General features: G+C 40.3%; 1 protein-coding gene across 5 annotated transcripts in view; it reads left to right on the top strand.

Annotated features, from left to right (window-relative positions):
* The window catches only part of ccdc62 (coiled-coil domain containing 62), a 39,520-nt gene extending 23,867 nt beyond the window's left edge, over positions 1 to 15,653 (top strand). For all 5 annotated transcript variants that reach the window (XM_069933220.1, XM_069933221.1, XM_069933223.1 and 2 more), the window contains 5 exons: positions 3,932 to 4,032; positions 6,466 to 7,410; positions 11,761 to 11,944; positions 12,603 to 12,735; positions 15,410 to 15,653. In XM_069933220.1, the coding sequence (XP_069789321.1) occupies positions 3,932 to 4,032; positions 6,466 to 7,410; positions 11,761 to 11,944; positions 12,603 to 12,704 (1,332 nt within the window). In that variant the 3' untranslated portion in view covers positions 12,705 to 12,735; positions 15,410 to 15,653. The remainder of the gene's footprint in view (positions 1 to 3,931; positions 4,033 to 6,465; positions 7,411 to 11,760; positions 11,945 to 12,602; positions 12,736 to 15,409) is intronic.
* Positions 15,654 to 22,798: the final 7,145 nt, after the last annotated feature.

The following is a 22,798-nucleotide window of genomic DNA, read 5'->3' as shown; positions in this document are numbered from 1 at the left end:
GGCTGAGGACATTTTGAAAAATCAGCCAGGGCCGTTGAAAAGTCTTCACTTGTCTCCCTCTAGGACCGAAGGACTATCTTATCTGGCCTGGATGATTTATCTACCTTTATTAACTGTAAGGCAGAAAGCACCCCTTCCTCCTTAATCTCCATATGTTCCATGACCCTTCTGTTTGTTTGCCTTCTTTCTTTATGTGCTGCGCCAGTTTCCTGAGTACTGATGCAAAATAAAGTTGGTAGAAAGTTAACTGGATGGACTCTTGACTTGTTTCTCGCAATTGCTGTTTTTTCTTTTGACCTTTTACGGGAAAGGATTGTTGTTGACTAATCCAGCTTTTATTGCCAGGCCTAATTACCTGCAAGAATATGGTGGTGAGCTGGGTTTTTTTGAATAGTGGCCAAGTTTATGCAGTATGCTATAATTTAACTCCTTCATCCCTGATCTTATTCTGACATGCCAAACTGTGATATCTCTAGCTTGTTGAATACTCCCTCGTGCTTAAATTCTGTTATTTTAATATGTGGATGGTGGAAAGGCTTGGCAATGAAGTGTATTGGCACTTCCACTGGATCTTTCACTCTTTCAAATCACAATGGGGCTACTGGTTCCACAGTCAATGAATCATAAATGTGCATTTCACACATTTACTCCTCTGACTATCTTTCCAAGAATGTATAGCAATTTCTGAACATGGCTTACCTCCTCTTTGTTCCTACCAATGTTCTTTTGAATTCTCTCAGCATTTTTCCACTTTTTAAAAATTTCTTTGACTTTTTCCTTGTTTTATTTCATAAATGTTTCATTTTTTTAATCCTCTTTCATTGTCCAGGGAGGTGAATCATTGGTTATAGGTTGATGTTTCATCAAACATCGTATTTAAAAAAAAAAAAAAAAAAAAAAAAAAAAATATATATATATATATATATAAAAAAAAAATAAAAAATGGTATAAAAATGAAAGTGTTATGAATACAGTAAATGTTAGATATCAAATGGTTCAATATAATTTTCTTCATCAATTATATTATACTCCACATAAGTTAAATGGTCTTAATCCTAATTATTCAAATAAGTATTTTCGATGTGCGAAAGAAATAGGGACTTTCTTGCATTCAGTGTGAAAAAGTGGAAAGGTTTTGGAATGAACTGAGTTTATTATTAGGGCAAGTTATGAAGATAAAGGTACCAAGAATATTTTTACTTGGAGATATTTATGAAAAGGATATAAATTTGAAATTGGACAAATACCACAAAATATTTTTAAGTTTTGCAATAGCAACAGCAGAGAAGTGTATAGCGATATCATGGAAAGATGATGCAGGAGTGTTATTAAGTAGATGGTATAATGAGATGGAAAATTGTAGACCTTTGGTAAAAAATTACGTATAGTTTAAGGAATCGAGTTGAAAATTTTTATAACCATATATGGATTTGATGGATAATTTTCCATCCACCTCTTCTATCTTATCCACTTCTCTTAATTAGTAATTTTTAATAACAATTAATGATTGTCTATGCTAATATTATTGTACATTAAATGATAGGTGTTTCTTTCTTTTCTTTCTTTTATGTGGGAGGGGGATGGGGAGAAAATATATAAAAGTTTTTTTTTGTATCATTGCCTGTGATATTTGATTAATGTTTTATTCACTTTTTCCTGTAATGATGCAAACAATTAAATAATTTTTTTAAAAAGGATAAAAAAACATGGTATAAATGTAAAATTTGAAAAAACTGAGCGTAAAACCCCAAATAATATTTAAATCAAACATTCCAACCCAGCAATTTCTCGAAGACCAATCTGGAATCAAAATACTCTCTATGAGATAATGTGTGGGAAAACTTTGGTGGGTGTGTACAAAGCTTAGCGTGAATGAAACTTGAGGCCCATGAGATGTGCACAAATGACTCCCCATATAATGGAAAAAGTTCCTACGGTTCATATATGATGTCTGCTGCTATGTTGACTTGTGGGCTTGTGACAACAGGGTGGTAGCTGCATTCGTGGAACTGCAACTGAATTCTTGGGAAGAAGGATACAGGGCTGGATTTGTGTTCTCCATTGTCTATCTTAGTCCTGCTCAAATACTGAAAGACATCCTTATTTTAAATAAGAGTACTAAGACTTGTTATGATAATATAATCAAATTGTTACTTAAATCAGTGGTTCTTTTGGCACCAGGATGATGGTAATATTTCAACTGCACATTTTATGTTTTTTTTTCTGATAAATCAATGACCATTGAATCTGATTGTTCAGTTTCTGCTATTTTATCTCCTGCTGTATCCATGTAGTCTCAATTCCTATATATTCCTTTCATATTCCCTTAGCTCCCTTAGGTATATTTATAGCATTTGGAATATCCGGTTTGGAATAAATATGGGCTTCTCCAGTTTCTGCTAGGCCATTCTTCCATATATTTCCTTTCCTTCAGCTCTCCATCCCCTTCCCTCTCCATTCACAGAGCTCTCCCCCTTCCTCCTGTTTTGTTTTGTGCCTTCCCTCCCTTATCCACCTAATACCTCTTGCCTGTGCAGCCAGTGCTCCTCCCCCGACCCTCCCCCTCACTATTTTATTTATTAGACAGAATGAACTGAAATTTTCAAGACTCCAATCACCTATATTTTGCTTATACTCTGATGAAGGACTCAGGCCCGAAATTCTGGTAATTTATCTTGCTATATAAAGTATGCTATATAAAGTCAGCCTGAAGAAAACTGAGGTCCTCCATCAGCCAGCTCCCCTCCATGACTACCAGCCCCCCCACATCTCCATCGGGCACACAAAACTCAAAGCGGTCAACCTGTTTACCTATCTCGGCTGCACCATTTCATCGGATGCAAGGATCGACAACGAGATAGACAACAGACTCGCCAAGGCAAATAGCGCCTTTGGAAGACTACACAAAAGAGTCTGGAAAAACAACCAACTGAAAAACCTCACAAAGATTAGCGTATAGAGAGCCATTGTCATACCCACGCTCCTGTTCGGCTCCGAATCATGGGTCTTCTACCGGCATCACCTACGGCTCCTAGAACGCTTCCACCAGCGTTGTCTCCGCTCCATCCTCAACATTCATTGGAGTGACTTCATCCCTAACATTGAAGTACTCTAGATGGGAGAGGCCGACAGCATCGAATCCACGCTGCTGAAGATCCAACTGCGCTGGGTAGGTCACGTCTCCAGAATGGAGGACCATCGCCTTCCCAAGATCGTGTTCTATGGCGAGCTCTCCACTGGCCACCGTGACAGAGGTGCACCAAAGAAGAGGTACAAGGACTGCCTAAAAAAATCTCTTGGTGCCTGCCACATTGACCACCGCCAGTGGGCTGATATCGCCTCCAACCGTGCATCTTGGCGCCTCACAGTTCGGCGGGCAGCAACCTTCTTTGAAGAAGACTGCAGAGCCCACCTCACTGTCAAAAGACAAAGGAGGAAAAACCCAACACCCAACCCCAACCCACCAATTTTCCCTTGCAACCGCTGCAACCGTGCCTGCCTGTCCCGCATCGGACTTGTCAGCCACAAACGAGTCTGCAGCTGACGTGGACATTACCCCTCCATAAATCTTCGTCCGCGAAGCCAAGCCAAAGAAGATAAAGTATGCTGAGTTTTTCCTGCATTGTGTTTTTACTTCAATCACGGCATCTGCGGACTTCCTTGTTTCACTCAGTTTATGATATCTATTACTTAAATTAACTTTCAGATAAAATATTGGAATTGTTCTTGGTTGCAATTCATTGATATATATGTTCATTTATCATGAAGAGTACAGAAATGACACTTTAATGATATATGAACATATCAATGAAAGTGAAATTAACAAAGGCTAATTTTTCATTCTAGCAGTATTCATATCAGACATTTGTATGAGGTAATGTACATGTCTTTAAACATTATTGATGTATGGCATCTAATATCTTGTAATCAGGTAAATGAAAAGCAACAACATGACTTGCAGCTTCTTCATTTGAATCTTGAAAGTTCTCAGGAATTTATCCAAAAACAGGAAGAGAAAATTCTTGAAATTAGGTAAGCTTGAAAATTTGATTTTGTCATTTTATGTTTCACTCTAATTTCGTATACCTGCACCATTCCACGGTGTCCTCATTAATTCAATGGCTTACTGATTAGTGCATTGAAAGGACACATTACAACCATGTCTTTTATTGAAACTAGCACAAGCTAGCGCATATGCAGCTGTGTGCCACATACGTAAATATAATTTTATGAAATGTATGTGGACATGGAATTACAGTAGCCTTATTTATTAGATAATAATTAACCAATGAATCTCATTGAGAGCTGCATTATAGATGAAGTAAGTTGCAGGTAGGGTGATATGAGGCTTCTGTAAAATGTCCATAGTAAAATTCTTGAGATTTATATGACTGGTCTTGCTTAAGTCATATTTCTTTTCTTCTCTCATGCAAATGTGTAGGTTCCACTCTCTCTGAAGTTAAAAACTCTTATCTTTAATAATGTTTGGCACAAAATTTCTAATGAACAAATTCAGATGCTTCTCCGTTGATGTATTACTTGTGATGGTTTTTGTTAGATACTTAGCAATGCCACTTTTTGGTGGTTGGTAGTATGTTCATTCTTGTGTAAAATGTTCATGTCCTAATAGTGAGTACTTTCTCAAACTATTTCATTTGTTTAAGGGCAATAGGGAAGTGTGAAATTTTGACCATGTTCATGCATTAGGGAGCAAAAGATTTATTTGGAATGGTTTTAATAGCTATCAGGCAATGATTAACCTGCTGTCTGAGATGACCAGCTGTAGATTTGGATTGAGCACAAAGGAACATTGGATGGGTTTTTTTTGTGCCTTTCTGAATACTTCCATCTTTACAAAGGTATGAATTAACCAATTTTTTTTGGAAAAAAAGGTAATGGCTGGAGAAGAACATAGTGTCTGTTTCATGAAGTTCAGAAAAAGGACATGTAATTTTGATAAAAGCTAGTCCAATTAGGAGTAAAATGAGGAGGTATCTTTCTCATGAACAGTGGAAATAAGGAAAATATTTGACAGAATGAACTGAAATTTCCAAGACTCCGATCACCACAAGAATAAAGAGTTTGAAGAGGAGATTTATGAGTGGAATTGAGCTAGAGAGACATGAGACTCAATGGTATACTCCTTGTTTTCTATAGTGTTGTACTGCTAATGTGAATCATTTTGTTAACTGAAGAATTCTGGTGAAGCTAGTTTAGCTCTGGTTGTGACCAAGCATGATGTTGTCCCCAGCTTAGATCTGCATCGGCAGTTCACAGGAACATCACTCCAATGAGAATTCAAGCTCTTATTTAACATTGTTTTTGGGATCAGAGACAATTGTTGATTAGAGATCATTTTAATAGTTAACTTTTTCAGCCATAAGGCCACTATTATTTTGAAATTGTTTAACAGTCCAATAAAACTGAATTTTGATAAGAGAACAATGCAAAATGTCAATATTGCCTATTTACTGCTAGTCACTAATGTATGACATTTAGAATTGTTTCATCTGTATTCTTATGCTTGGAATGATTTTGTATAAAAATAGATGATGTGTTTAATGTTAATATTTCGTAGATGCAGAATTGTTAACATGGCATTAAGAATTCCATTGAGAAAATATTAGGATTTATTTATTCTATTTTTAATCTATTCCTGTAGACCACATTTTAATTATGACACATGTAAAGTTGTAAACTTCCATGAATTCATGGTGTAACAATTTGGATTTTCTGACTCAAGTGATATTTTTATGTTTATCAATTTAGCGTGACTTTTTTATGAATTCAGTATTTCTATACTATCAGTAGAGTTTTCACACCACACTGTAAAATGAAGATTCTTGGGGAAATTTTCCCAAGAACCCTCCCGTGAACCTGTGGTGTGAAAAGATTGGCCCAAGAATTTTAAAAGGTTCTGCGGCCCTACCTCGTAAGTAGGGCCGTGATCCCGGACAATTTTACCAGACCACCCCCCTCCCTGTGGTGTGAAAAAAACAAATGAAGAAGCCTCGTGATGTCAGTGCTGTGTCACGTAGGTGATTAAAATTAGAAGGTTTCCAGCTTCATGGGGGATTATGGGAAACCAAGTTGGCCATTCATCCAGCATTGTTTCGCTGTCACAACATCCCGAAGCACTGGGGGTGGGGGGGGCACTAGTCAGCGGCTGGGGGTGGAGAGGGAGCTAGCTAGTAGGCAGGGCTGAACTTGCTCTTACTCCTGTGGGTGCGTAATGTGTCATCGGTTGGGGGCGGGGCCCCCCTAAATTGCTGAGCAGGGCAAATTCCTGGGAATTTGGACTGCGGTGTGAAAGGCCCAGGAGGTCCTGAATTCCTGTGAATTTTGCCCGGTCAAAGTAGGGTCACCGCTCCCCTGTGCTATGAAAATGGCTAATATTTGAAGAAAAAAAGATACTTCTAAAAGTTAATCTTATCATTGTTCCCTATTGTACTTTTTTTCTTTTAGTTCTGGTCGATTTCTCTCAGACTCCAAATATATTGCACAGAACAACAATGTTCAGAATAAGGTAGAGGGACAAGAACATAAAAATGACTTGATCTTAAAAAAATGGAAAAGGGAGCCAATCAAAGATCATAGAAAAGAATACATGACTAATAAACGCATAGAAGAAGCAGCCAAGTCAACCAGGAGCCTTGATACTGAATTGATTCCAATTAGTAGCAAAGAACAGGGAAACCCATTGGACACAGAAAGAAACAATGCTATCAATTACAGAAATTACAACTTGTCAGATTGTGCAAATGCTCAATCTGTCTTTCCTGTTGATTTTGATCAGTGTACTAATGGAAATCTAATGTTAAAGACCCACAATCTTCAATGCAACATTAATGATTTTAATAGGAAACCTACAAAATATGTTTTGCCAAAGCAAAACTCTAGTTATACAACTGCAAATGATCGTGGCTCACCTCAAGGAAGAGAGAACAACTTGCAGCAAGCATTTAGGAAGCAGAAATGGAGATTTGAAGGATCTTCTGATGCCATCACTGTGGAACATGATAACATAGCAGATGTAAACACTGATCACCATAGTCCCTGCTGCAGCACCTCCTCTCATGGCAAAGGCAGCATGGTCAGCATTTCAACAGACAACCATCGTCCCCTTTGTTCAAAGCCAAGTGCAACTTCTATTACGTCATCAAAGGCTGCTGAGACTCAAAACCTGGAAGACAAATACAATAATGAAGGAAGTGGAAGTAGAACGAGTGAAGAAATGACTCAGTCACCTGCAAGGAATGAAACTGACCAGGAGGCTCCAGTGTCGGAACAAGATTGGATGAAGCTCTATCAGCCAGGTGTTGATATAAAAGACATGTGGTGGCTGTACCTAAATGATAGTTCAGGATCCTCACATGGGTTAGGTAGTCCCACTGGTGTAGAAAAAAAGAGGTGCGATGTTCTATTTAATTCTCTATATATTAATTAAGTAATTGAATTGTTTTGACTATTTTGGATGACTGGTTTAGCTGGCTAGTTACAGTTTACACACTTTTGTTAGCAATATTTGGGAAACATTTAATGATTAGAATCATAGATGAAATAAATTTTCTTGCTCTGAGTAGTCTATGGACTCTCATATCAGGAAAGAACACTTGGGAATTTCTATACTACCTAAAATTTGAAATTTTATTCTGTGATTTATCACCATTGAAAATTGGAGAAAAGAAGACCTAAAACAAATATACGGGTGTGACTAAAAATTGAAAATATTGGAAATCTAAAATTAAAACAGAAATGTTTGGTGGAGGAGTGAGCAGGTGACCCGTTACAAAAACCACAAAAGTGAGGAACCGTGTAGCAGAGCAGTCATCGAGGTATTGGTTGTTGTCAGAGTGGTAAGGCTTTGGATCAACAGGCTTTGGCAAGAACAGGCAAGGGTTATAGTGGGTGAGTATAATGTTCAACACTTATTAGTATCAATAGACTTGGTATTATGACTCTCGGGTTAATGCTTTGTATCGAGTATTAAATGTGGGTCCGGAGGCCTGATGCCCAGATGTGCACCGTGCATCGAGATGCAGCCCCTAAGAAACTGAGTTAATGAACTGAAGCTGCAGCTTGATGACCTGCGGCTCAATAGAGAGAGTGAGGAAGTGGTAGATGGGAGCCACAGGAAATCTGTAGAGAATACCTCTGTGATCATTCCCCTCAGCAACCGGTTTATCATTTTGGATATTATTGGGGAGAATTACCTGACAGAGGTCGACCATAGGGACAAGGTCTCTAGCACTGATGAAGTGGAAAGGGTGAAGTGGTAGGGGATTCCACTGTTAGAAGAATAGAAGATTCTGTGAGTGCAATGAAGACACCCGGGTGGTATGTTTCCTCCCTGGTGCCAGGGTATAGGATGTCTCAAATCAGGTCCAGAACATTCTGAAAGGAGAGGATGAAGAACTGGAGGTCTTTTAAGTGTTGGTACGAATGATATAGGTAAGATAAGTTAGGAGGTCCTAAAGAGGAATACAAGGAATTAGGGAGGAAGCTGAGAAGCAGGACCTCCAGGGTGGTAATTGCAGGATTATTGCCTATGTCACATGCTAGTGAGGGCAAAATGAGTGAAATCAGGGAGATAAATGCATGGCTGGTGTAGAGGGCAAGGCTTCAGGTTCTTAGATGATTGGGATCTCTTGGGGAAGGCATGACCTATACAAAAAGGATGGGTTACACCTGAACCCAAAAGGGACCAATATCCTGGCGGGCAGGTTTAATGTTGCAGTTCAGGAGGGGTTTAAACTAATTTGGCAGTGGGATGGGAATCAGAGTACTATGAGTGAAGAAGGGGAAAACAGCAGTGAAGAGAAGATAGTGAGCAGCAAGGATGAAGGCAGCCAACACTTCCTCAGGAGTGTGCGGAGGAGCTAGTGGAGTTGTTCAAGTGAACCGGTACGGACTTGAAGGGCCGACATGGCCTGTTTCCGTGCTGTAAACGGTTATATGGGATGACAGAGACATGGTACGTTTAAAAAAAACTGGTCTAAAGGCATTATGACTTAAATGCACACAGCATGAGAAACCAGGTGGATGATCTTGCTGTACAGCTACAGGTTGGAGGGTACGATGCTGTGACTATTAGAGTTGTGGCTGAAAAGACAGATGTTATTGGGAACTGAATGTGGAAGGATACATGATGTATCAGATGGATAGGCAGGGCGGTAGAGGGGGTGGCGAGGCATGATATTTAAAAATATTAAATCATTGTTGAGAAGGGACCGAATTAGAAGATGTAGAGTTCTTGTGGGTTGAGTTGAGGAATGTTAAAAGTAAAAGGACACTAATGGCAGTTACTGTATATACAGGCCCCCAAACAGCAGCTGGGATTTGGATTACATAAAACTGGAAATAGATAAGACATGTTAGAATAATTATGGGGGATTTTAACATGAAAGTGGATAGGGAAAGGCAGGTCAGTACGGGACCTCAGGAGAGAGCGTTTGTGGAAAGCCTACTGGGGAGGCTTTTTGTAGCAGCTTGTTGATGAGCTCAGCGGATCGGCTGTTCTGGATTGGCTGTTGTGTAATGAACCAGAGATGATTAGAGAGCTAAAGGCACTGAACTCTTAGGAGGCAGTGACCACAATATGATTGAGTTCACGGTGAAATTTGAAAAGGAGAGGCTAGAGTTTGTTGTGTCGGTATTACAATGGAATAAAGGAAATTACAGTCGCATGAGAGAGGAACTGGCCAAAGTCGATTGGGAAAAACACACTAATGGGGTAGACAGCAGATGTTTTAAAAACTTGGAGAAGACAACTAAGAGGTGATTAGGAAGGAAAAGATGAATTATGAAAGGAGGTTAGCAAGTAATATCAAAGAGGACTCTAAAAGCTTTTTTTTAAAATGTATAAAGAGTGACCAAAGTAGACATAGGACCAGTAGAAAATGAGAGAAATTATAATGGGAGACAAGGAGATGGCAGAGGAAATGAATGAATATTTTGGATCAATCTTCATTGTGGAAGACGTTAGTAGCATGGGTACTCTTGGAAGAGAAGTGAGTCAGCCAATATCGCAAGAGAGAAGGTACTTGGGAAGCTAAATGGTTAAAGGGTAGGTAAGTCTCCTAGACCAGATGGAATGCACCCGCGGGTTCTGAAGGAGGTAGCTGTAGAGATTATGGAGACATTGGTAATGACCTTCCAGGAATCAATGAAATCTAGCAACATTCCAGTGGTCTGGAGGATCGAGAATTTCACACCGCTGTTTAAGAAGGGAACGAGGCAGCAGAACAGAAATTATAGACCTATTACCCTGATGTCAGTGGTTGGGAAGCTGTTGGAGTCAATCGGTCAAGGATGAGATTATGAAATACCTGGCTATGCATGAAAAGATAGGACGAAATCAACAGGGTTTCCTTAAAGGAAAATCATGCCTGGCAAACCTTTGCAATTTTTTTTTAAGAGATCACAAGTTGGATAGACAGGAGAGGGACAGTGGATGTTGTGTATTTGGACATTCAAAAAGTCTTTGACAAGGTGCCACACATAAGGCTGCTAAACAAGATGAGAGGTCATGGAATTATAGGAAGGATACTAGCAAGGGTAGAGCATTGGCTGGTCAGCAGGAAGCAGAGTAGAAATAAAGGGATCCTATTCTGGTTGGCCTCCGGTTATCAGTGGTGTTCTGCAGGGGTCAGTGTTGGGGCTACTTCTTTTTATGTTGTATATAAATTATTTGGAATAGATGGTTTTGTGTCTAAATTTGCAGATGATACCAAGATGGGTGGCAGGGGAGGTGGTGCTAAAGATACCGAAAAGCTGCAGGAAAACTTGGATAGATGAGGAAAATGGGGAAAGGGGTGGCAGATGAAATACATTGTTGGAAAGTGGACAGTCATGCACTTTGGTAGAAGAAATAGATGAGCTGACTGTTATTTAGATAGGGGGAAAATTCAAAATTCCAAGGTGCAACGGGAGTCCTCATGTAGGATACCCTAAATGTCCAGATTGAGTCGGTGGTGAAAGAGGCATTCATTTCTGGAGGGATACCATACAAGAGCAGGGATGTAATGTTGAGACTATAAAGCTCTGGTGAGACCTCACTTGGCGTACTGTGCAATGTTTTGGGCGTCGTATTTGGAAAAAAGACGTGTTGGAGAGGGTTCAGGGATTTATTAGAAATGAAAGGGTTAGTATAGGAGGAACGATTGTCAGCCCTTGGACTGCATTCGTTTGAGTACAGAAGGATGAGTTTGTACCTCATTGAGGCATTTTGAATGCTGAAAAGGCTGGATCTTTGCCATGGTAGGGGATTCCAGGAGAAGAGAGCATAATTTCAGGATAAAAGGGCGTTGATTTGAAACTGGTGTGGCTGTAGAAATGAGATCATTGGGTGTATTTAAAGATTGACAGTTACTTGAGTTGTCAGAGCATCAAAGATTACAGGGAAAAGGCTGGGGAGTGGGGCTGAGAGGGTGGATGGATCAGCTCACGATTAGAATGGTGGATCAGACTCGGAAGGGCTATTGGGGCCTACTTCTGTTCCTATATCTTGTGATCATTAGTTCAGGCAGTATTTGTGGAAAGAGTCAACAACCAGTTGTTGACCTGAATGTCACTCATTCTTTCTCTATCCCCTTGAATGTTGCATGACTTGCAGAATATTTCCAGCGCTCTTTTTGGCTGTTACTAGGCATGTTTGTTACTAGACTTCATTCTGCAAAGGATAGAACTATGTTAAATCTGTGTATCAATAGTACTATAGCACTTCCCTTTTCATTTTATTCTTCCTATTACTAATAACAGTGGTGAAAGGTTGGAACTGAATGCATATGGTTCAGAGTCGCCACGACATTCCATGAATTCCTCACCAGTCAGAGAAAGGCCAAGGGGAAAGAGCAGCCTCTATGGTGAACATTATGGAAATGATTCCATTTCACCAGCAAGACTGAATGCTACTGAGGACTCGGCAATGGTGTTCACTAATAATGTAAGTTGTTAGAGTCTGTTGAAGACTTATAACAGAGAACAAAACCATGGAGGTCAGTAGAAACTTTTACTGACTCAGATATCCATTTTTACAAATATCAATCAAGAGGGAATTTTCAAGTATGGTACATACACATTGGCAACCTTAAAATAACGATGGATAATATTTGAAATGCATTGTACTTTGAAATAAAACCAACAGAAAAATCAATAAAAAGTAAAATACAACTACATTTCTTACAATACTAAAATGCTTGGCAAATCAGGTCTGACTCTGCTATGTAGAAAATGGGTGAGATGTCACGTTGAGTGTAAACTCTTGGCCACAATTCATTTTTACTTTATGACATTAAATTTGAAGAGTTCATGCCAATCTAGTAACCACTGAAAAACTACTCTAGAAATCAAAGTCTTCATTACATATAAAATGGGAAGGGAAGAGAAAATGTCCCAGTACTTCTAGAAATCACTTTTAGTATAGATTTCCTTGAATTTCATACACTCAACTTGCCAAGCTAATAAAAGCTACATATTCTTGTATACACCTGTATTTTGGCTCATATTTGATGAACATGGTTTATGGCATATTGACTTGCATTTACAATATAAGATGATATAAAGTACCACTAAATTTTGTTCTTTTAACCAATATTAACAAGGCTTCCCGGGATGACTGTTCATCGACTACTAAACTGCATCGTCTACTCAATGAATCTCAACAGATGGCAGCTAGCCTAGAACGTAACACAGCTTCCTCTTAAGTTGTCATCCTGTGCCCACAACAATATAAGGGTGAGTGAATTTCCACAAAAAAACTTTTGTGTTTAGAAGGTAAAGGATGAAATAGAGAAAAAAAAAAGACCAGTTTGTAAAAGCTGCACTGCAGTGTGGGCAAAAAAGTCCAAGTAATTATCCTATCAGGAAATAATTTGATTTAGGGATAGAGGATGGTAACAGACCTTCCAACCCACGAGCCCATGTTGCACAAATACCCTCCTGTGACTAATTAACCTATTAACCCTGTACACCTTTGGAACACGAGTGGAAACCCGAGCACCTTTATGTGGATAAAGGAGAACATACAAACCCTTACAGACAGCAGCAGATTTGAAGCTGGGCCACTGCAATAGCATTGTGTTAACCACTTCGCTAACTGTGCCAAAACTAGCAGAATTCCCACTATTTCTCGTCTTTCTGACTCAATCAACTTTGAAGCATAGAAGTTAAGTTATGATGAAGAATTGGTTACAGTTGTGCCTATATTGTAATTAAAGCATTGTCCTTATTTCCTTGGTTCTGAGAATACACTGGTGAAGCCACCTTTGTTGTTACTTAATTGTGGGATTATGTGTTGCCACTTGAATGTTCGGCATTGGGCTACAAAACTCTCATTGACATTTTTAACTAATTTTCTGACTAATTTCTTCCCTTTCGGGGAATATTGCTTCCTGGTAAACATGTGAATTTACTGCTGTTGTTCAGGGGCCTCCATTTAATCCTCAGTTCCCTCCATTTAATCCTCAGTTCCCTCCATTTAATCCTCAGTTCCCTTCACTTGGAAGGACCTTCATTTCAGCGCCAAGCACATCAGTAGATGTAGACTTCAGATTTCTCACACAAGTTTCATGAGGTCTGCATATGGAAAAAACATTTTTTATCAAACAATCTCCTGAATTGAAAAAAATATGTAAATTACTTGTACACATGGGTACTTGGAAGACTTTATTTAAAAATAGGAGATTTACTTTTTTTTGTTGAAAATTATTGTTCAGAAATAAATATTGTCCAAATGATTTTGGCCTTAACAATGTCGGTGTCTTATCAATTCTGATTCGCAGTCAATCTCTGCTCTCCTTTAAAGACCATCAGTGAATATAAAGTAGATGCCATCACCACTAACAACAGTTTTCTTTCCATTCCTGAAAATTGTACAATGCCACTATTTCCTGCAGAAATATATTTGCATTTTCCTCTGTTTTGAGGATAGAAACCAAAAACAATTAGATTGTGGTTGTTTACTGACAAATTAAACCAACCAGTCGTTGTAGTTGAGTTAAGGCCAACAGCCTTACTCAACTCTGATGCGCATTTTTTTTTAAGCACCTGCACTCCTGGCGCCCTTTGCGATGCTCAGCCCGGAAATGACATCATCTCTGACGATTGACAGCAAGCCCAGTACTCCAGGGCTTCCTGTTCTTAGCGACTCAGAACTCCATGAGCCGGTTCTTTGTTCAATCCGCTACAAAATTTTGAAATAATTTGCTGTAGAGAATAAGCAGACATCCTTACATGATGATCCAGAAATGTGAAATAATACATTTGAGTTAAAGGAATACACACTGGAAGGCAGGATATTAAATAATATGGAGAAATAGAAAGATCCAGAGTGTGTTTCCATTTAGTTCTAGAAGGTATGCAGTTGGATAAATGACATGGAATAGTAACCTTTTACAAGAAAAGGCATGGAATAGATTCAATTTCAATTTCAAGATTCAATTTATTGTCATGTAATAAAAATAGTGTCTTATTATGCAAAATAGCTTTGCCTGCTGTAAGGTAGACAGATTTGTCATTGGCAGAAATTGCCTGAAGCACCTCTTACAGTCACCCCCCCCCCCCCCCCCCCCGAGTCACCTAGTGTCTGTGGATTCGCTTCCAGCGCTCCCGCCACCTCCATAACCACTGTTACAGGCCCAGAGGACCCCAAAGCCCAGCAGCAATAGAAATTCACTCTGCCAAATGGTTACTTAAAAGTTACTTTTAATTTTCTTTAAACATAAAAACAGGATCAAACTTTAACTTATTACTATTAACTTAACTTAAACCCCCCTCCTAATTCTAAATGCACATGTTTGTAATGTGTGTATAAGTTCAGGAAAGTTCTTTGATTCACAATCCAACCTCACTTCTCACTCCTGCAAGTTCACCAGTATCAGTCAATTCTTATACTGTACATAGAATTTAACATTTATGGATCTTCACCAGGCTTTGGTGCTTGAAAGGTAAATGGTTACTGCTCAGGAAGGTTCCTGTTGGTTTTCAGAGAGAGATTTGTTGGACACACACAAACTGATTCCTTCTGATCAGCCACTTCAGGGTCTTGCCGAAGAGACTTGCCCCATCAGGGTTTTCCAGATGATAATCTCTTTCTTTCAGGTCACCACAGAGTTCCTTTTCTGTTTCCCTTATCTCAGGCAAAACATTATACAGCCAGCTATCTTCCTTTTGTATGGACCACAAGGGCTTTGAACAGGGTAAGAACTCACAACCCTTCTTCAAAATGGCGTATCAAACAAGCTTCCAAAAGCCTCTGCAGAAAACCAGCAATTCTCTCTCTCTCTCAGAAAAAAGTTTGGTTATAATTTGTCAAGTTGCTCAAGGTGTTGTAAATGTCTTTTAAATTTTCTGAAATCTGTATTTAAATCTTTCCCAATGAATTTTTTACTATTCAATTTTATTGTTGCAGGATGATGGTTCACTCTAATATAAGAAAAATTCCAAACAGTAAATATTACCTCTACTCGATGAAGTAAATTGACAGAAAATTGCGAAGCAAAGTAAATACTAAAGCAAGATTCTTTGGCTGCAAAGAAAAACATATTAGATTTTCATGTTTACTAATGGACTAGATACTGATGTGTTTTAGGATGCAGATATGAAAATTGCAAATAAATAAATGGAAGCAACTGCTTGTGCTCAACAATAATGAAGATAGGATTTCAAGTTAGACTCCTCATTTTCATGAGTACATCACATTTTCATGTGTAAATCGCAGCACTGATCAGGTTAACCATAATTCTATTAAAAGTAGATATGGAAAATATATTCAGACTGGTACTTTTGAGGAAAGTCTTGATGTTGGAGGGGTAACAGCTGTTCCTGAATCTGGTGGTGTGAGTCTTATGGCACCTATACCTCTTTCTTAATGGTAGTAGCAAGAACAGAGTGTGTGCTAGGTGATGTGATCCTTGATGATTGCTGCTGCTTTCCGACAGCAGCATTCCCTGTAGATGTTTTCGAAGGTGGGGAGGGTTTTGCCAGTGATGCCCTGGACTTTGTCCTTTATCTGCTGCAGGGCTTTGCGCTCAGGTATTGGTGTCCCCACACAGGTTATTGTCTATAAGTTGTGAAATACAATTATTGTTTATGTGATCTGTTTTTAACAAATATTGGATGATAAGATTTGAGTTTCTGAAAAGATACGATGCCCTGTTCAAAAACACAATCACACCTGAGAAGATGAGGAGAAAAGTGGACCGAGAGACTGTGCATCAAAGACAATCTGGGTTCTCTGATCGTTTTTGCATTCCAATATGAGTGTTGAATAGACTCCAAGTGCACTGCTATTCTAGAATAGAAGGCAGTTATTGGCTTGTCAGAGATCAGCATGTGTTGGGAATAGTAAAGATTCTTTTCAGGCCAATGTATCTGGTGTCACACCAAATTGTCTACTAAAAGCAGTATTTAGTTTCCCTTTCTACATGATATTTTTATTGAGTTTTATTTAAATATTGATGTGTAAATGCTAAACTATTTTATCTTTTTTGTACTTAATTGTATAATTTGTATAGTTTTTTTTATTTCATGGTTCTTTTATTGAATAACTCAAGTACTCCTTCGGTTAACATCGAAAAGCATATACAGTAACACCCCTGTTATCTGGAATTCAAACAACTGGCAGCCTCATGCCACCAGCAAAAAATGTCACGGAAAATGAATAAGTTAAAAAAAATACTCGGCATTAGTTTGCAACACATTATCTCATGCAACCGGAAAATTCCCATAGGTTCTGAATACCAGGGGCTTTACTATTTGTCATTTTAATAGCAATTACATAATCTGACTTTTTCAAATCAAAGTTTCTTATATTTGAAGGACTATTTTGTATTAATATCCATTTGGAGAGGTCATATTGTTAGCAAATGTTTAATTTTATATTTTAAAGTGAACAAGTATCTCTCGTGATCGAGTTCACAGCCTCAACTGAATGAAGAGCTCGCCTCTACTGAATAGATGTCACCTTTGTCTGCTGGAATGCTGACATGTGTGAAATGGTGGAGGAATCACCATATGAGTGAGGGAAATTTGCCCTGCCACATCATGCAACTAATTGTTCCTCTTCTTTAAGTTGGCATTTTCAACAGTGATAAAAGTCAGCCTTCCCTTCCCAATTGTAGGATGCTGTTGGAAATAAGAGGGTTTTAACAAGAATGCATACAATTGTTCTGAATACATTTTATTGCATGGAACAGCAACGTAATATTTATAGTTTTATATTTAATTTCTAAATGTGTGCAATTTTTTGTCTTTTCTTCATTCATTGTACATCAAGCTGCACAAGTTGTATTATCCTGTTAAGGACATTAAAGTCCTTATTTTCATGGTTATATGTCGCCATATTTCTACCAGTGGATAACATATTTAACATAACTGACTTATTTTGAAGCAATATAATTGCAGGTTTTGTACTTGGGATTTTTTTTAACATTAAAGTTTATTTAGGTATGAAAAAGTGTATACATTGGTTATTTAGTTGCTTTTGGCAACTGATTGTGTTGCAAAATAGTGGTCTCTGTCTCTCTCAATTTTGACATTATGCAAGGGTACTGAACAAAATTCCTATCTAATAGATTTTCTTTAATTGTCTGGTTATTGTCTTGATTTTAAACCAAATAATCTGTGTACACAAAAGTAAATCACGAAAATCTATAGACACCGCGGTTGATGTAAAAAAAAAACCCACAAAATGCTGGAGAAGCTCTGCAGGTCAAACAGTGTCCCTTATGTAGCAAAGGTAGAAATAAAGAACTGACATTTCAGGCTTAAGCCCTTCAAGGAACGAGAGAATGCCGCCAGGCATCCGAACAAAAAAGGTGGGGGGGAGGGGTGGTAAAGGCAGGAAATGATAGGTGGATGAGGGGATGGAGGGGACAGTAGCAATGTGGGGGAGGAGGGATGGGCAGGTGGGGAAGGGGGAAGAACTGGAAAGACAGGAAAGGAGGGGAAAGAAAAGGCAAATGAGTTAGCAGAAAGCAGTAAAGTCAATGTTAATGCCATTTAGCTGGAGGGTGCCCAGACAGAAGATAAGGTGTTGTTCCTCCAATCTGCAGGTGCTCAGGGTGGGATAGTACAAAAGGCAATGAAAGGACATGTAAGTATGGGAATATGGCTCAGAATTGAAATGGTTGGCTACTGGGAGGTGATTGCAGACGGATAAGATGTGCTGAGCGAAGCGATTTTCCCCCAATCTGCAACCGGTCTCTCTGATGTAGAGAACACTACAAAGGGAGCACTGGATGCAGTAAATCAGTCCTGCGAATGTACAAGTGGTGTTGCTTCACTTGAAAAGCGTGTTTGGGGCCCTGGACCATGGTGAGGGAGGGGAGTTGTGGACACAAGTGTTGCACCTCATGCAACCACAGGAGAAGGTGCTGGGGAGGGGGGTGGGGATAGGTGGGGACGGATGAGTGCACAAGAGAATCCCAGAGGGAGCAGTCCCTACAGAAGGCCAAGAGAGGAGGGGAAGGGAAAATATGCCTGGGAGTGGAGATTCCAATGGATGATGTGTTGGATGTGGAAGCTGGTGGGGTGGTAGATGAGGGCGATTCTGTGCTTGTTTTGTCTGGGGGCAGAGAGGACCAGGGCAGATTAGCAAGAATGAGAAGACTTGCAGGTCTGTGTACATATGGATACAATCAATTTTTATTTCTCACTGTTTTCAAGTGCCTGACGTTCTTTACTGTGATAATATTTGTAGAACTTCCATTGATGCTTTTCTTTCATTCTCCCGCCCCCCCCCCCCCACAAAAGTATCAAATATTATTCAACTAATTGTATATGGAACTGAGTTCACCTAAAAGAGTTCCAAAGAAATTTTATGAACAAATGTGCCTTTTTTAAAAATGGCATTATCCTCAAATGGTCTGGTATTTAGTTTCAGTAAATCTAGTAAAAACACAACACTGCAGAAACTAAACAGGTCAAACAGGCCACTTAATACCGGAGAAATTCAGCAGGTCGAGCAGGTCACTTAATACTGGAGAAACTCAGCAGGCCGAACAGGGCACTTAATTCTGGAGAAACTCAGCAGGTCGAACAGGGCACTTAATACTGGAGAAACTCAGCAGGTCGAAAAGGGCACTTAATATTGGAGAAACTCAGCAGGTCGAACAGGCCACTTAATACTGGAGAAACTCAGCAGGTCGAACAGGCCACTTAACACTGGAGAAACTCAGGAGGTCGAACAGGACACTTAATACTGGAGAAACTCAGCAGGTCGAACAGGGCACAATACTGGAGAAACTCAGCAGGTCGAACAGGGCACTTAATACTGGAGAAATTCAGCAGGTTGAACAGGGCACTTAATACTGGAGAAACTCAGCAGGTCGAACAGGGCACTTAATATTGGAGAAACTCAGCAGGTCGAACAGGCCACTTAATACTGGAGAAACTCAGCAGGTCGAACAGGCCACTTAACACTGGAGAAACTCAGGAGGTCGAACAGGACACTTAATACTGGAGAAACTCAGCAGGTCGAACAGGGCACAATACTGGAGAAACTCAGCAGGTCGAACAGGGCACTTAATACTGGAGAAATTCAGCAGGTTGAACAGGGCACTTAATACTGGAGAAACACAGCAGGTCAAACGGCACTTAATACTGAAGAAACTCAGCAGGTCGAATGGGCATTTAATACTGGAGAAACTCAGGAGGTTGAACAGGGCACTTAATACTGGAGAAACTCAGCAGGTTGAACAGGACACTTAATACTGGAGAAACTCAGCAGGTTGAACAGGGCACTTAATACTGGAGAAACTCAGCAGGTCGAACAGGGCACTTAATACTGGAGAAACTCAGCAGGTCGAACAGGCCACTTAACACTGGAGAAACTCAGGAGGTCGAACAGGACACTTAATACTGGAGAAACTCAGCAGGTCGAACAGGGCACAATACTGGAGAAACTCAGCAGGTCGAACAGGGCACTTAATACTGGAGAAACACAGCAGGTCAAACGGCACTTAATACTGAAGAAACTCAGCAGGTCGAACAGGGCATTTAATACTGGAGAAACTCAGGAGGTTGAACAGGGCACTTAATACTGGAGAAACTCAGCAGGTTGAACAGGACACTTAATACTGGAGAAACTCAGCAGGTCGAACAGGGCACTTAATACTGGAGAAACTCAGCAGGTCGAACAGGGCACTTAATACTGGAGAAACTCAGCAGGTCGAACAGGCCACTTAACACTGGAGAAACTCAGGAGGTCGAACAGGACACTTAATACTGGAGAAACTCAGCAGGTCGAACAGGGCACAATACTGGAGAAACTCAGCAGGTCGAACAGGGCACTTAATACTGGAGAAATTCAGCAGGTTGAACAGGGCACTTAATACTGGAGAAACTCAGCAGGTCGAACGGCACTTAATACTGAAGAAACTCAGCAGGTCGAATGGGCATTTAATACTGGAGAAACTCAGGAGGTTGAACAGGGCACTTAATACTGGAGAAACTCAGCAGGTCGAACAGGGCACTTAATACTGGAGAAACTCAGCATGTCGAACAGGGCACTTAATACTGGAGAAACTCAGCAGGTCGAACAGGGCACTTAATACTGGAGAAACTCAGCTGGTCGAACAGGGCACTTTATACTGGAGAAACTCAGCAGGTCGAACTGGGTACTTAATACTGGAGAAACTCAGCAGGTCGAACAGGGCACTTAATACTGGAGAAACTCAGCAGGTCGAACAGGGCACTTAATACTGGAGAAACTCAGCAGGTCGAACAGGGCACTTAATACTGGAGAAACACAGCAGGTCAAATGGCACTTAATACTGAAGAAACTCAGCAGGTCGAATGGGCATTTAATACTGGAGAAACTCAGGAGGTCGAATGGGCATTTAATACTGGAGAAAAGGAGGTCGAACAGGGCACTTAAAAATGGAGAAACTCAGGAGGTCGAACAGGGCACTTAATACTGGAGAAACTCAGCAGGTCGAACAGGGCACTTAATACTGGAGAAACTCAGGAGGTCGAACAGCGCACTTAATACTGGAGAAACTCAGCAGGTCGTACAGGGCACTTAATACTGAAGAAACTCAGCAGGTCGAATGGGCATTTAATACTGGAGAAACTCAGGAGGTCGAACAGGGCACTTAATACTGGAGAAACTCAGCAGGTCGTACAGGGCACTTAATACTGAAGAAACTCAGCAGGTCGAATGGGCATTTAATAATAGAGAAACTCAGGAGGTCGAACAGGGCACTTTATACTGGAGAAACTCAGCAGGTCGAACTGGGTACTTAATACTGGAGAAACTCAGCAGGTCGAACAGGGCACTTAATACTGGAGAAACTCAGCAGGTCGAACAGGGCACTTAATACTGGAGAAACTCAGCAGGTCGAACGGGCACTTAATTCTGGAGAAACACAGCAGGTCAAATGGCACTTAATACTGAAGAAACTCAGCAGGTCGAATGGGCATTTAATACTGGAGAAACTCAGGAGGTCGAATGGGCATTTAATACTGGAGAAAAGGAGGTCGAACAGGGCACTTAATACTGGAGAAACTCAGGAGGTCGAACAGGGCACTTAATACTGGAGAAACTCAGCAGGTCGAACAGGGCACTTAATACTGGAGAAACTCAGGAGGTCGAACAGGGCACTTAATACTGGAGAAACTCAGCAGGTCGTACAGGGCACTTAATACTGAAGAAACTCAGCAGGTCGAATGGGCATTTAATACTGGAGAAACTCAGGAGGTCGAACAGGGCACTTAATACTGGAGAAACTCAGCAGGTCGTACAGGGCACTTAATACTGAAGAAACTCAGCAGGTCGAATGGGCATTTAATAATGGAGAAACTCAGGAGGTCGAACAGGGCACTTAATACTGGAGAAACTCAGCTGGTCAAACAGGGCACTTAATAGTGGAGGAACTCAGCAGGTCGAATGGGCACTTAATACTGGAGAAACTCAGCAGGTCGAACAGGGTACTTAATACTGGAGAAACTCAGCAGGTCGATCAGGGTACTTAATACTGGAGAAACTCAGCAGGTCGAACAGGGCACTTAATACTGGAGAAACTCAGCAGGTCGAATGGGCATTTAATACTGGAAAAACTCAGCAGGTCGAACAGGGCACTTAATACTGGAGAAACTCAGCAGGTCGAACAGGCCACTTAACACTGGAGAAACTCAGGAGGTCGAACAGGACACTTAATACTGGAGAAACTCAGCAGGTCGAACAGGGCACAATACTGGAGAAACTCAGCAGGTCGAACAGGGCACTTAATACTGGAGAAATTCAGCAGGTTGAACAGGGCACTTAATACTGGAGAAACACAGCAGGTCAAACGGCACTTAATACTGAAGAAACTCAGCAGGTCGAATGGGCATTTAATACTGGAGAAACTCAGGAGGTTGAACAGGGCACTTAATACTGGAGAAACTCAGCAGGTTGAACAGGACACTTAATACTGGAGAAACTCAGCAGGTTGAACAGGGCACTTAATACTGGAGAAACTCAGCAGGTCGAACAGGGCACTTAATACTGGAGAAACTCAGCAGGTCGAACAGGCCACTTAACACTGGAGAAACTCAGGAGGTCGAACAGGACACTTAATACTGGAGAAACTCAGCAGGTCGAACAGGGCACAATACTGGAGAAACTCAGCAGGTCGAACAGGGCACTTAATACTGGAGAAACACAGCAGGTCAAACGGCACTTAATACTGAAGAAACTCAGCAGGTCGAACAGGGCAATTAATACTGGAGAAACTCAGGAGGTTGAACAGGGCACTTAATACTGGAGAAACTCAGCAGGTTGAACAGGACACTTAATACTGGAGAAACTCAGCAG

Source organism: Narcine bancroftii, chromosome 4 (genome assembly GCF_036971445.1).
Source record: "Narcine bancroftii isolate sNarBan1 chromosome 4, sNarBan1.hap1, whole genome shotgun sequence".
NCBI lineage: Eukaryota > Metazoa > Chordata > Chondrichthyes > Torpediniformes > Narcinidae > Narcine > Narcine bancroftii.
This window is presented reverse-complemented; position numbering and strand designations above follow the sequence as displayed.